Source organism: Lepidochelys kempii, chromosome 26, assembly GCF_965140285.1.
Source record: "Lepidochelys kempii isolate rLepKem1 chromosome 26, rLepKem1.hap1, whole genome shotgun sequence".
NCBI lineage: Eukaryota > Metazoa > Chordata > Testudines > Cheloniidae > Lepidochelys > Lepidochelys kempii.
Genome location: NC_136405.1, coordinates 12,519,395 through 12,533,385, shown reverse-complemented (window position 1 = coordinate 12,533,385; position 13,991 = coordinate 12,519,395). Strand labels below are relative to the sequence as shown.

Sequence of the window (13,991 nt, the reverse complement as noted above, 5' to 3'; positions counted from 1 at the left end):
CCAATCCCCACTTTTTGCCCCGGATCCCTAAATGGCCGCCTCAAGGATTAAACTCACAACCCTGGGTTTAGCAGGCCAATGCTCAAACCACTGAGCTATCCCTCCCACCCTAAGAGGTTTTGTTAAAACTGATACAGTCCCATGAAAAGTTTTGGTTTTAATGAATCGGGATTCATGGACAAAAGTCACTTCTCAGAACAATTTCCAACCAGCCGTAGTCCTGTCCTGGAACTGACGGTTAATCCCCTAATCAATTGCTATCTGGTATCGACAGACTGCTCAGGCCTAACTGTTGATCAGGGCCCATAATAGCGAGAACCCAGCCGATGAGCTCCAAAACTTTTCCATTGTTAATAAATGAAAACTCGCATCCCTATTGAATTCTACTGGACCTCTCTACAAATGACATATAAAATTCAAAAAGATAGGTTTATTTTTGATCCTTCACACAGTATGTTAGAAAACACTTGTGCTATATAAGTGATTTCTAAGGGCCCTAAATCAACATGAAGTGTTCCATCTGAACAACCCCTGCCAACGCATTTATTTTAGGAGTTGAACATAGCAGCATGAAATAAAAAGCACTGATAGGGGTGGTTGTTTTATTATAGTAATTCCAAAACTTTACAACATACATTTTACATCATTCTATGCTGGACATGTTGCCGTTAATATTCACAGTAAAATATTTTTATCAATACACACACATGGCAGTGTTTTACTACAGAACCGAGCCTACTTCATGAAATTGATGAGATTTTGCATCTGCTGCCCTCTGTCACCGTAAGCATAAGATTATCACTGTGTTGTGTGTCTTTCCCCCCGCTTTCTCGTTTATCCATAGGCACAGAAAAAATAGAATGTTAGCCATAAAGAGGAAAAAAAGTGAGATATTTGATGAATCTATTTCAAAATTATGCTCTCAAAATTATCCTTCTGTAGGATAAGCATAAGAAGGGAGAAGAAGACATTCGATATATGTTTGCTCTGGAAGGAAAGAGAAAGGGAAAGGTTGCTCCTTGGAAGCACGTCAGTAAATGCTGGTTAAAGGAATTCCACCGTTGATGTTATGTTACTGCTGGTGTCTAGAAGCAAGGGTAATAAAATTGCTTCTAGACATCAAGAGTAACGTCTAGAAAAAAATTCTAATGCCCTGTATTATAAGGAAAAGATTGAGCTTTCTTAATAGCCATAAAGAACAAGAAAGAACTACTTATATGCAAGTAGGGTTGGTGGAGATTTTTCAGTGCTAAATTTGCTGAACTGTTTCAGTTAAAAAATAATCCCCAAAAAGTTGAAGTGTTAATTTCAACAGTTTCAAAATGTGTTGATTTTTCAGTTTGAACTGACTTTTTGTTTTGAATTTTAGTTCAAATTTTCTTTTTAAAAAAGGTGTTAAAAACCAACCCTCAAACACTTTATATTTGGGTACAAAAATGTTTAGTTCAACTGGATATTTTTTTCTCCAATTTTTCGGTTTGGCCACCGAACTGAAACCCACCCACTCCCCACAATTATTTGCATAGTTCTTTATGCAAGAGTGGTTGGGGAGAAAGCTAAGGTCTGCTTCTGAACACATGTGTGTAGGAAATCTGAACCCAAGCTCCTCATGTGGCATGTTAGTGGATGTATTTAGATGGTGATGGTAATGCTACTATGTGGTATGTTTTTGGATCTATTTAGATTGCAAGGGAGGTCGTCACTCATTTTTCACTCATCCCTTAACTCAGGCAAACTCCCACTGAAATTAATATGTGTTTGCCTAACAACAAGCAGAAAAGCAATATAATCAAAAATTGATAAAGAAGTTTACCCAAAGCTAAATATTTCAGCAAAAGTAACAGAGCAGATAAAGAGAAGCATAACAGGATTCTCAAATTTTGCCTTGTGTGTGCAATGATTTTAAAGATTTGTCCAAAATTTGAGAGTTGTCTCCTGTTGCAAGACATTTCAGCAGGATATTTTGATGTCACAAATTACCAGGCAGCATTAACTGAAATTGGCAATTCACATTAATGAACATAGTATATGAATAATACATACATATTTGTTAGTACTTGAAATAACTGCTCTTCCTGCTTGCTCATTCATTATGATTCCTTTGTATTAGCTGAATACTTATCAGTATTGTGAATAACCAACTGTTCCAAGCAACATGTCTTACATACATACATATCACTTGCACAGTAGCTGCAAAGCAAGCTGGGAACACAGAAGCTATGATCATCTTATAACATCAGAGGCATTTATTGCCAGAGTAGCAAAGACAATGGTGATTTGTTTCCCTAGTTAAGGGAACATTGATATCAATTCAAGATGCAAGTGCACAGCCATTAAAAGCAACGCTATACTTAAATGCAAGTGACCATATGCTCTTATTGGTGTTTCATTAAAACAGTAGGAAGAAACAAACAGGACTGGCAGCAGACATAGATTTGAGAGTTGTTAACTTCACTATCCAAACAATTAATACTCTCTGCACCCACAGACAGACAGACAGACAGACACACACACACACAAGCAAAAATCCTCTGTGGAGCATCCCAGATCATTGAACTGAAAGTGAGATACTTACTGAGAAGGAATTCACTGTGGCTGAACAACTGCTGATGTGTAAACAGAGCTGTCATGAAGCCACACACTGAGGTCATCCTAGCAAAGTGTAACGGAAAGATTTGTCTGTGTAGAATCCAAATCTTAAGGAGCGGAAACTAGCTGGCATGGATTGACTTGAAATATTGGCACAGTTTTTTCTGTAGCATCACTGAGTTGGGCCAAGGGCTATCTACCTATGTAGGTACTTATGGAGCTCCCATTTCTAGAGTATCTGACCAGCTTCCATTTGTGCAGACACTGATGGAGACCCCAAGGAGCACAGAGTCCAGGGGTAAGAGGTTGAGCAAGTACTGCTAGTGGGGGCAGGTCCCAGGAGAGGCAGCTAGGGAGGGGGCAAAACTTAGGCAGCTGGGGATGAATCCATATTGCATATCTCACAGCAGCTGAGATATCCATATTGCATATCTCACAGCACTACCCTAAAATCTACCCTTTTCAGCAGGACCCTACCTAAGGGAAGGTAGGTAGCAGCAACCCTACCTGCCCTTGTTCAGAGTAAATCCCCCAGGAGGTGCAAGGAGGCTTGCAGGCAGAGAGGGCTATTGGGTTTCATTTCCTCTGTAGTCTACAGCCATGGGAGGGTGACGGGTGATTATACACTTAAGCATGTCTGACACATCCTTCAGCAGAGGACAGTGGCAAGATGTATTGTAGTCTACAGGTGAGGCAGTAATGCAGTGAGCCTACCAGCCTCAAGGCCTGTGAGACAATAGCTTAACTAAACAAGGCATAAGGCCCAAAAGCCTTAGCGTAAGCAGCTAACCAGGAGTAACCCTAGATCATAAGCTATCACAAGGTAGAATGGTGCAATGAACACTGTTGACAGGTGCTAGTTATTCCAGCTTGGGATATTTTAGGTTGGGAACTTCAGCAGATGTCTGACCAAAAAGTGCCATTGGTAACTGACTGACGTATTACTAATGAGCTTGAGGTACCAGGCCTAGTAACCTATGGGAGAAGGGCACCTCTACGTTAGTAGGGTGAGGATATGCAAATAAGGAAAAGGGGAGAAACTCCTTACTGAATATGCATTAGGCATAGTGAAGTCAGTGTAACACATTGTAAAAGTTGTATCCTGGCCAGTGTGCCTTGGGAGATGCCAGGATAATGACCACTGGTAAGGAGGAGGATGAGGATGACTAACCTTTTGGATCCTTTTGCAGAGGATAGTGAGTATATGGATGCTCAGATGCGCATTCTGTGTTATCTCCATCTACCTTACTGCGTTGGAGTGTTTGAGCCTTTGCTAACTGTTATTAAAAGCTATTTCAAATACAGAAGTGAGAGTGTTGTAACTGCCCATGTCAGGGTTACTAGCTAAATTTTAATTTTAATAGCACTGGGCCGGATATTGGGACAAGAACCTATCAAACTTCAGAGTGTTAACCGGGAATTCTTAAGTAATCAACATAATTAATACACAATCAGACAACAAGGAACAGTACACAACCCATTCTTGAACACAGGCATGGCTCTTTGCCCCACTCTTGTGACTATATATGGCACCATTATGAACCAACTATTGTCTCTAAGCTGAAGGACCAGGCTCATTAGCTCACAGACAGCAGCAGATTGATGCTTTTAGATGCAGAAGTCCTGGGTTCAATCCCCACCAAGAAGCTTTCCTGGGGCATTGTTACAAATGGTGGCCTGTATGGCAATCTGAATTGCTATGGACTCCTGAGAAAATCAGATCCAGCTTCCCCGGCCATGGGGAGTGACACCCATTCTGATGCTGTGTGCATACGGGTTTATGATTCGAAACTACTGCCTCCAAACAAATGGAGCTAGTTCTTCAAACCCATGAGCCTCTGCTGCCTGAGCTAGAGCCAGAGGTCCCAGATTCAAGCCCCACAACCAACCTGACAAAGGGCATCATTACACATGCACCTGGCAGAAGGGCAGACACACAAAGATAATGTATTATTGTAGAGAGTGGGAAACTTGTGATGACCACTGGGTAGATGATGGCTGGCTGATGGTAGAATGAACCCAGTGTCAGTGGGATGTCAGCTGGAGCAGGGGGTACAGGCTGCCCGTTATTCACTTTGGAAACGGGCAGCTTCACTTCCCAGAGATGGGATGAATTACATCTTTTGAAATCAGGGCTCTTCCACATGATGGAAGTACTGCAGCAGCAGAGACCCAGCTATGGGAAAGTGGCCTTCAAACCTCAGAAGACCTAGACTGGTTCTAGGTGACTCACCTGACTAGCTGCTTCAATGTCAGTGTTATCCGACAAGCTCAGATCTGGGAGGTACAACTCCCCAGAACCCCTGGTATCTTTTCGATGCCCTGTCAACATGAGCAGAGTTGCACAACGAGGGTCTTGCCATGTTTCACTCCAGCCTTCCAGAGCAAGGACAGACAATGAAAATGCAGCGAGCCAAAAATGTCAGTCGAATGCAGTAACTCAAGGCTCCAACAAAACCTTCAGAAAAGGGTTAAGAATCAAAGGGGATGGCTCTGCTCCTGATATCCTGCAGCTCTGAGTTGTTACAGAAAAGGGAATTCTCCTTCACCCCCATCCCCTAAAAATTCCCTCACAATAGGAACTAAAGCTGTTTGTTCTTGGAACTGTCTGAACTAAAATAAACTTAACAATGGGGAATTTGCTAAACCAGAGATGGAATTGCAGCCTAAAAATAACTTTATAGTTTAACCCAGAAGAAACCTAGCAACACTTTCCGCAGATGCTACTAGGCATTCAACCGTAGATAATAAGAGAATGCTTCGGTATCAGCTTCGCAATTAAATTATACCAGGCCATTGCTACAGTGCTGGCTTCTCTGCGGAAGTTAAAATATCGAGTAGTAATTCCATACAAATATACCATCTCAATACCACAAGACCGGGTACAAATATTAGCTAGGTGGCAGATGATATATGTGAAATTTATAGGGCATAGTTGGAAGAATACCACAGGAAGGAGCTGAAGCTGTGGATGGAGCTGAGGACTGAAGCTTAAATTGTAGCAAATTCATTGCTACCTAGGACTTCATGGTTGTTGCTGTGCAACACACCACAGCCACTTGGAATTTATAGCAGCAGGGAGAGAACAATTTTCCAGTTCCAGAAGCACAGGCTCCTACCACATAAGCTGATGGAGAATCTCCAGGGCTTGTTAGGGCTTTTCTGCTATGACACATCTGAGCAGTTCGGGTTCTATCCAGCAGATGAGAGTGGTGCATGCATTTGCACAAACCCCTATGTGTCAGTTCACTGCAACAGGTTTAGGAAACGAAAACGCAAAACTCTGTTAAGGGTGGGAAAAAAAGAATTCCAAGACTAGCCAAAAGCATTTGTAGCAAAGGAAAAGGTAGTTTGGAAAGCACATGTGTGGGATTCCCCTGTCCTCCCCACTTGTTTCTAATAAACTTTTAATTAAATGAATAGCTGCCACTGCCCTACGGGAAAGATTTTGCCTTGAAAGATTGTTCTCCAGCACGATGAATCTCCACAAGCAAGAGTCACATATCATCTCAAGTATCACGCTCCCATTTCTACCTGGATGCACTACGAACTGTTGATAAAATAGTATATATAAGTATAGTATAGTATACAAGTATATAAATATCTGCCACAACACATGGGCTCAGTTTCCTACTCCAGCCCTTCAAACTTATCCAGCTCAAGTCACAACACCGTGCCATGCAACAAGCATTTATCGAGTGGTGCTACCGTGACTTTTTTGTGTTAATCAATGGAGCAACATTGAGTCCTACGAATCTGTGGCTAACAGACAAATACACTCTTTTCTCAAACTAACAGTCATTAGGCCGGGCAATGGATTTGCAAAGACACATGGTCACCAATCAGTTGCTCCCTAGGAGTACTTTGAAAGGCCTCCATGATGTAAAACTGATCATACAGCTTCAGTTAAATAGGTTCATTGGAAAGAACTTTTATGAATGAAATACTCCACACTAGGTCAGCCTTTCTCTAGTCCACCTTCTCCCACAAAGAAGAATCCATGCCACAGGCAGATGAGGGAAAACCCATTCAAGATTTTTTTAAAAAGCCGGCTCCTGGAGATCCTGGAATGTTAAGTGTCTCACACCCTTCAGCTTGTAAAACATGGGACGATGACTCCACAGTGTAGAACAAGAAGGATATAAAGCTCTTACCATCTTCAGCAGTGTCCTGTTGTCTCTGAGGGACCCAATCATTCCAATAAAGGAAACAGCAAACATTGTGATGCCCAGTAGAAGGAGAACCACAGCTGGAGCTAGGAAGATCCCTTCCAAGGTTCTGTGCTTCTGTCTTTCCACTTCTGCATAGATGCCGATGCACAGTATCCCCAAGCCGATTATCTGCAATAGAAATACATACATTATGTCAGACTCAAGGGCTGCAACAGGGTTGCTGTAAAACAAAACCAGTTCTTATATGGAGAGACAGAAGGATGAGATGATTTGGAGTTAAACTCACCAGGGGCCAGGTCTGATCTTGTTTTCACCAGCATGCCACGAGGGATGGTTAGAAAACTTGGTTTGCCATGGTAGCCACCCAGCACTGGGGATCAAAATCTTGAGTGAAATGCTTTGGCTCTGCTGTGGGTACCATAGCAAAGTGAATTCAGCATTAGTGGAAATCAAAGCTAACTCCATTGAAGTAAATGGAGTTCTATCTGGGTGGAAAGCAGCGAGATCAGAATGATCAGGCCTCTGAACTTCTATTAAAAAGATCTGTCTCAGCTTGGACCCTCATAACCCAACCCGCAAACTCTGCATGTCTGAAATACAAACTCTGATCTGGCTTTTGCAAATGGCCTCTATCTTTCTAGTGAGCCAAACAAACAAAAAAAAATCTAGATGTAAATGCATCCCAAACATTAGGTGCTTTGAAATGTGAACTCAAAGATTGTAGCTTCCACCCCTCAATACCTGTGGAAAGTGAAACACCCTGAATTAGAGAGGGATGACAAGGTATGGAAAACCAGCAGAGGAGCCCGTGTTTTGTTCTCCATTGCTCATTGGGAGCTGATGCGTCGTGCTAGCTTTTTGTTCTCCAGCTTATGTGAGATATTGGAGCAGCACTTCTGAGTGAAAAGGTTCCTTATTGTTTCTACTGAAGTGAGAAGGCATTATGTAAAGGATGGAACAGAAGGTGAATGGAAATGAAATTTAAAAATTCTACAGCAAAGAAGAGTTAGCTCTCTGAATTCTGTAGCAGCTTGGTCTGCAACAGTGACTTTTTAATATGTACTGTAACTCTCTGGACTCAAGAGCAAACACTTGCTGAGTACCCCCTAATGCCTCTGACTTCAACAGGATCAGCAGATGCTCAGGACCTTTGAAAATTATGCCATTAGTGCTCAACATGTTCACTTGCCATTTTATTCAGTTTGGATGCGATAAATTACTTTACTGTTCAGCATTTCACTGTCTTACCCTAATAAGCGCAACTGCTGCTGGAAATAGCAGTTCTAGAGGTTGGGCTCTCCTTTCTAAGTCAGTAGTGACAACTCCCCAAGTACTGGACAGGATACTGGATGGGAATCAAGAGATATGGCTTCTCTTCCCAGATCTGCCACTGACCAACGTGCTTTGGGGCAAGTTGCTTCTCTTATGTTACCAGCATACATAAAGAGAAGTTAGATAAAAACATAAAATATTCTTTCAAGCAGGTGCCAACATAATACCAATTTTATTTCTTAAAATCCAGAATCCTAACACACAAGAACCAAAAACAGGAGGCTGAAAGGAAAGGAGGCTGCTCCATAAGGCCAAGAGACACAATTCACGGCAATTTGCTCAAGCCTGGCTCAACTGCCACAAGACCCAGACCCAGATCACTTGCTTCCCTACAGACCCTCCTAGCTTGCAAGCAGGACCAGGAAATCCCTTACGCTTAAAGTCATAAGTAATTTTAAAACCGTTTTCAGTATACTACAACTTTCCTTCTCTGTGCTTCCATTTCCTCTTCTCATCCCTTTGTCTGTCTTACATGTTTAAATTCTAAGATGTCTGGAGCATGGATTGTCTCATGGAGTGTTGGTACAGCGACTGGCAGAAAAGGGGCCCTAAACTTGGTTGGGACTTCTAGGCTTTGTTGTAATACAAGCAAGCAATAACCACAACCATCACCCACACTGTGCAATCATCTTTCAGATAGCCTTAAAAATCAAGGTCCTGCCCATTAGATTATTACAGGGAGCTCTGGCTGCTCAGCATTTCTAAAAAACCAGGCCCTGGCCAGCCCAGGTATCCACACATTAAGGTTGCCAAAGCCAGTGTCCACTTCTGAAACTATTTTTTTAATCTTAACCTCTCCATGCTTGTTACACTGGCTATACAACGGGGTAGCACTTGCATATCCCACAGGGCTGTTGTGATGCTTAATTAAATGATTTGTGTCTACAAAGAGCACTGAGATCGTCGGATGACAGCATGATATACATGTGCTCATTACTAAAGATGCAGAATCTGAATCTTCTCAAAATATAGCAAAGAATGGTTAAGAGTCAAACATTGTATGTGTTCTCAAGTCTAGCTTCTGTTTCTCAGGGGGTTGTCTGTAATTCTTAGGAATCATTCTACCATATACACAGTTTATTAAAAGGATCTTCCATGATTCTCATAAGGGACACTTGAATTTACCTACTAAACTAGACTTGCTTTGGTTTCCTATCAGTTGAAGATGTTTAGTGTCTAATATCCCTTATATACTAGTGCCAATCAGCAGCAATTCCACTTAAGACAGTGAAATTACACCAGTGTAAAGCTAGTTAAATGAGATCTGAATCAGACCCCGTGTCTCTTTTCCTTAACCTGCTCCAAATAGGCAGTCTCTTAGTCTATCCACTAGAGAACAGGAAATAATACAAACACGAGGCAGCATGATCCAGTGGATCAGATATTGAACAGTGTTACATAACCTGGAATCTGTTCCTGGCATGTGCTGCATGACCCTGAGGAAGTCATGTCTCCTTGTGCCTCAGTTTCACAATTTATAAATTAAGTAAACCATACTTATTCATGACTCGAAAGTTCTTTGAGATCTATGGTTGTAAAGCACTATGCAAGAGCTTCCTATTCAGAGTCTTCCCTCCTCGACCACTTTGAGATGGCCCTAATTTAAAAAGAGAACACAGCATTTCTACAGGTTTCAGAGTAGCAGCCGCGTTAGTCTGTATCCGCAAAAAGAAAAAGGAGGACTTGTGGCACCTTAGAGACTAACCAATTTATTTGAGCATAAGTTTTCATGAGCTACAGCTCACTTCATCGGATGCATGCAACATTTCTACAAAACAGGTTCCTAACAAGGGAAGGCTTAAAACTCTACATCTAAGAATAGGCTGTTGCACACATACTGATACAGATAAAGCTGATGGGTGACAATTTATCTGAGCCACTTGCATGCTTCAGATTGAAGCTGGCAATTAGTTCTGAAGTGCTTCACGTTGTCAAACGCTGGTTTGCTTTATGCCCGTCAACTATGCAGCACCACGGCTCTGCAGAAATGGAAGGGGAAGAGAACTGATTACTTCTCAGCCAGCTTCCAGCTGACATCTGAAAAGGTTAGCAAGAAAACCCAAGGTGCATTCAGCCTTAACCACTCTTCATGCTTCCACAAGCACTGCAGAAAACAGTAGTTTCCAGCCCTTTCAGTTTCCTTCTCTGCTAGAAAGAGTTATGGGGGATTTGAAATCCTGTAGTGTGCGAAATATCCAATGACAGTCTGCGAGAATCAGGTGAATGCATGAGGAAGGAACATTCAAACATTCAAACTACTATGATTCTATGATTTAATAATTCAGAAGAACCCTAATCTCCAAAGACAAGAGAAACCCAACTTCCCTGTCTGCCATAGACTCCTGTTCCCCTTGTGCCTCCACACTAGCAGGGTGTATTTCAGCATCTTCTGTCAGGGAGGTAGGGAGAGGAGGCGGGTGAGAGAGAGAGACTGGTGCTCGGGCTATTTAGGTTCAATTCCTGGCTCTGCCATGGGTTTCCTGTGTAGTCTTACGCAAATACTCAGTTCCCCATGTGTAAAATCAGGATGAAACACTCTCCCTCACCCTCTGTCTCTCTATGGAGATTGCAAACTCTCCAAGGCAGGGTCTCTTACTAAGTGTATATACAGCATCTAGCACAATAAGTCTCTGATCTCATTTGTGGCCTGTAGTTCCTATTGTCACACGACTGCTTTATCAAGTGCTAGTGTTGCCCCCTGGAAAGGAAAGCGCTCCTTATTTTATTGATAGAAATTTCTTGGACACTAATCATACTAATCACCATAATATCAATATAACAATACAGAAATGCAATTTCATATTGCCCAAGTGAAAACTCAGCTCTCTACTTTTGCGCAGCAAGTATTTCAGTGACATGACTTTGCCTTTCCAAGCGAGCTATACAGTTTCACTGCTTCTGTCCTAACCATTTCATTCAATTTCTCCAGCGTTTTCATCCTAATTTATGTTGGTATGTCAATCCTTAACTTTCATCCATCTTCAGTCCTTGCTCTTTTCTGGAGTTTTTTAAATTGTAGACAGATTATTTCTGAAACATAATTAATGTCTGGTTTATGTCCATCAATCACTATCGACCTTCAGGCTACTAATTTTTCATTTTTAAAAGGAAATTAAATCTATAGAAAAGTGAACGTTTTACTCATGATACTTTTCGTTATTTAAAATCGAACTGGCAGAAATTATTCTGATAAAATGCCATTAATCATTATTTTATCTTTAGATTCTACGGGGCACTGGGGCCAGGTTTGGCTTAAAGTTACTTTAAATCTTAGCTAAATAAAAATAATAATAAAAATAATAAATTAATAAAAATAATGCATCCGATGAAGTGAGCTGTAGCTCACGAAAGCTTATGCTCAAATAAATTGGTTAGTCTCTAAGGTGCCACAAGTCCTCCTTTTTTTTAAAATCTTAGCTGGCATTCCAGACAATACACCAAGATTTGGGCAATCAAGGAAAAAACAAGTCCTCCTTGATCAGTTTCTCTATTGTTCCTAATCTTTGTGTCACTGTTTGAAGTTGATGAGCCCTGAACACTTCTTGTTTTTTAATTAATGAGTATGTCATTATGAATTATGAAACAGTTCAATGGCACCTGTGTATATAAGATTTTGAAGCTGGTTCAAGATTTGACTGCTCAGGTGCTCTAGCAAGAAAATCTTGACTTCCATTAATTATTGAAAGCTTGTGAAACTGTCAAAGCAGGACCAAAGGAAGTACACCCAATGTGCGACACTACCCATGAATGTAAACCCATGCTTATGTAAAAGTGACCCTTCTGGGACTAAGGTTAACATGGTATATCTGAAACAGGGTTTGTTCTAAGCATATTCCAAAGTGTGGGGCTGCTCAGGGGCCCTCACACTTTAAAAAAAAATTATTTAGATGGTGCTGGCTTCAGAATAAGAGATGGGCAAAAAATTCTGGGTGAATTTTTTCCCCAAAAAATGTAGATTTGGGCCAACAGCTGTTTTGTGAATTCATGTCAATTTTGCCAAACTGTTTTGGTAACAAACAAAATACAAATACAACTAAATTTCCTTTTTTATTCAAAATGCCTTTTCATTTAGAAATTTACTTCAATTTTATTAAAAATAAAAAACATTTTTAAAACAGCTAAATATCAGAAATGCTTCATTACATGCCAAACTAATTATTTTTTAAATTTTTTTGCAGTGCCAGTGAACCAAAAAACCAGCTATTTGCATAGCTCTAACTGTAAGCAACCTTCCCCATAAGAACACAGAACCCCTCACTGACCTCCAGTGATGGACTACAGGACTCCCAATATCTATCTACTCCCCCTTGTAACTGATTAAAGCTGACTCCCTGCGGTGGTGCTCACTCACCCTTAGAGCACCCACTTGCATCAGTGCAGTATGTTGCCGCTATCCTTGGCTTCAGCACCTCGTGCTGGCTGCCTACCTCTGGCCCTGGATCTTCTGTGGCTCAGCCCAAGTCACCTAAATTCAGACCCTTGGGCTACTGAAGTCTTCTCTTCTCTGCTTACAGGAAAGCAGGAAACAGGGTCTTTGAGACCGATTACAATGCACATGGCAGTGAATGTCCCAGCCCAGATAGACAGACTCACCCTCGCAGGGCTCAAAGTAGCACAGTTCGGTCTCTCACGCCCACTTGACCCACTGGATCCAAGCTCGGGTGGCTAGCCTGTCTCTCCACTGGCACCACCATGTCCTCATAGCCATAGGCAGTTTTAGCATGCTAGCTGATCAGAGGCCATTTGTTAGAGTCTACTGAATCAAACAGCAGCCTGATGCTAACAGGTATTTAAGAGTGCATCCACTCAGCCTCTTCCTATCACCCCCGCGCTGTGGAATGGGCTCCCACAGCACCAGCGGCTCTGGACCCACGCTCCAGCACAATGCAAGGGGATGTAGTATCTACATAACGATTCAGAAGGTCATCATATCATAAAATACTCTCTGTAAGCGGGTGGGACTCACCCCTGCGGCGCCCCGTGCTGGGGTCTTGGGCATAGCTCTACTTCCAGCCTTGGAGCGCTCTCTGCAGGCCGGTGTCCCGCTTACGCCGGGCCCCCCCCCGTGTCCCTCCCGGACCCGGTGCCCCTTGTACGCTGGGGAGCTGCCCCCTGGCAGTAACCCCTCACTCCCCACCCCCTATCTCTACCTCGCCTCAGTCGTAGGCTACTGCCAGTCACCAGCTAGCCCCCGCACCCTGGGGCAGACTGCTGTATGAGCCGCTCATCCCAGGCAAAGTTGGGTTTGGACCTGCTGCCTCTGTCTAACCTTGGGCTGTCCCCTGCCACCCCATAACCAGTTGGGCCTAATGCTAGGCCGCAGCCTGGGGCTTTCCTGGCTGGAGCTCCACAGGCCCTTCCCCAGCCCTGCTCCAATCCAGGTACTCTGCTTAGGTCCCTGCAGCCAGGTCCCTCCCTCTCAGAAGCTAGAGAGAGTCTTCTGAGCTACAGCCCAGCAGCCCCTTTATAGGGCCAGCTGAGTCTGTTTTGGGCATGGCCACAGCTGAGGCTGCCTCCTGATCAGCCCAGCCTAAGGCTCCTAGCCCCGGCCTCTCCCAGGGCTGGCTTTTAACCCCTTTGGGCCAGGAGCAGGTGACCATCCCGCTACACTCTCCTATCTCAGAGGAGGTATCGTGAGTCTTATTTGATATTGAAGTGCTTTGAGATCCGGATGAAAGGCATGATGCAGGGGAGGAGAGTTATTACAGCTGGCAATAAACACATTCAAATCCAGCTTTCTTTACATTGCCCAAATTAAAGAGAGACCTGCATCTCTCATGTGGACCACAATAAACTGCAACCTTTTATTCCAAGCACGGCAATGGAGCAAAGGAATCAGAGTTGGCAAATATTGAACTAATATGCTGCAGAAAATCTTGAAGTGCTTCTTCCCATCAA

General features: G+C 42.7%; 1 protein-coding gene across 1 annotated transcript in view; it reads right to left on the bottom strand.

Annotated features, from left to right (window-relative positions):
- LOC140903633 (tetraspanin-15) overlaps nt 1-13,991 on the bottom strand; it is a 296,009-nt gene that overhangs the window by 180,335 nt on the left and 101,683 nt on the right. Inside the window, exon 3 of the mRNA XM_073325200.2 lies at nt 6,744-6,929. Within this exon, the coding sequence (XP_073181301.1) occupies nt 6,744-6,929 (186 nt within the window). The remainder of the gene's footprint in view (nt 1-6,743; nt 6,930-13,991) is intronic.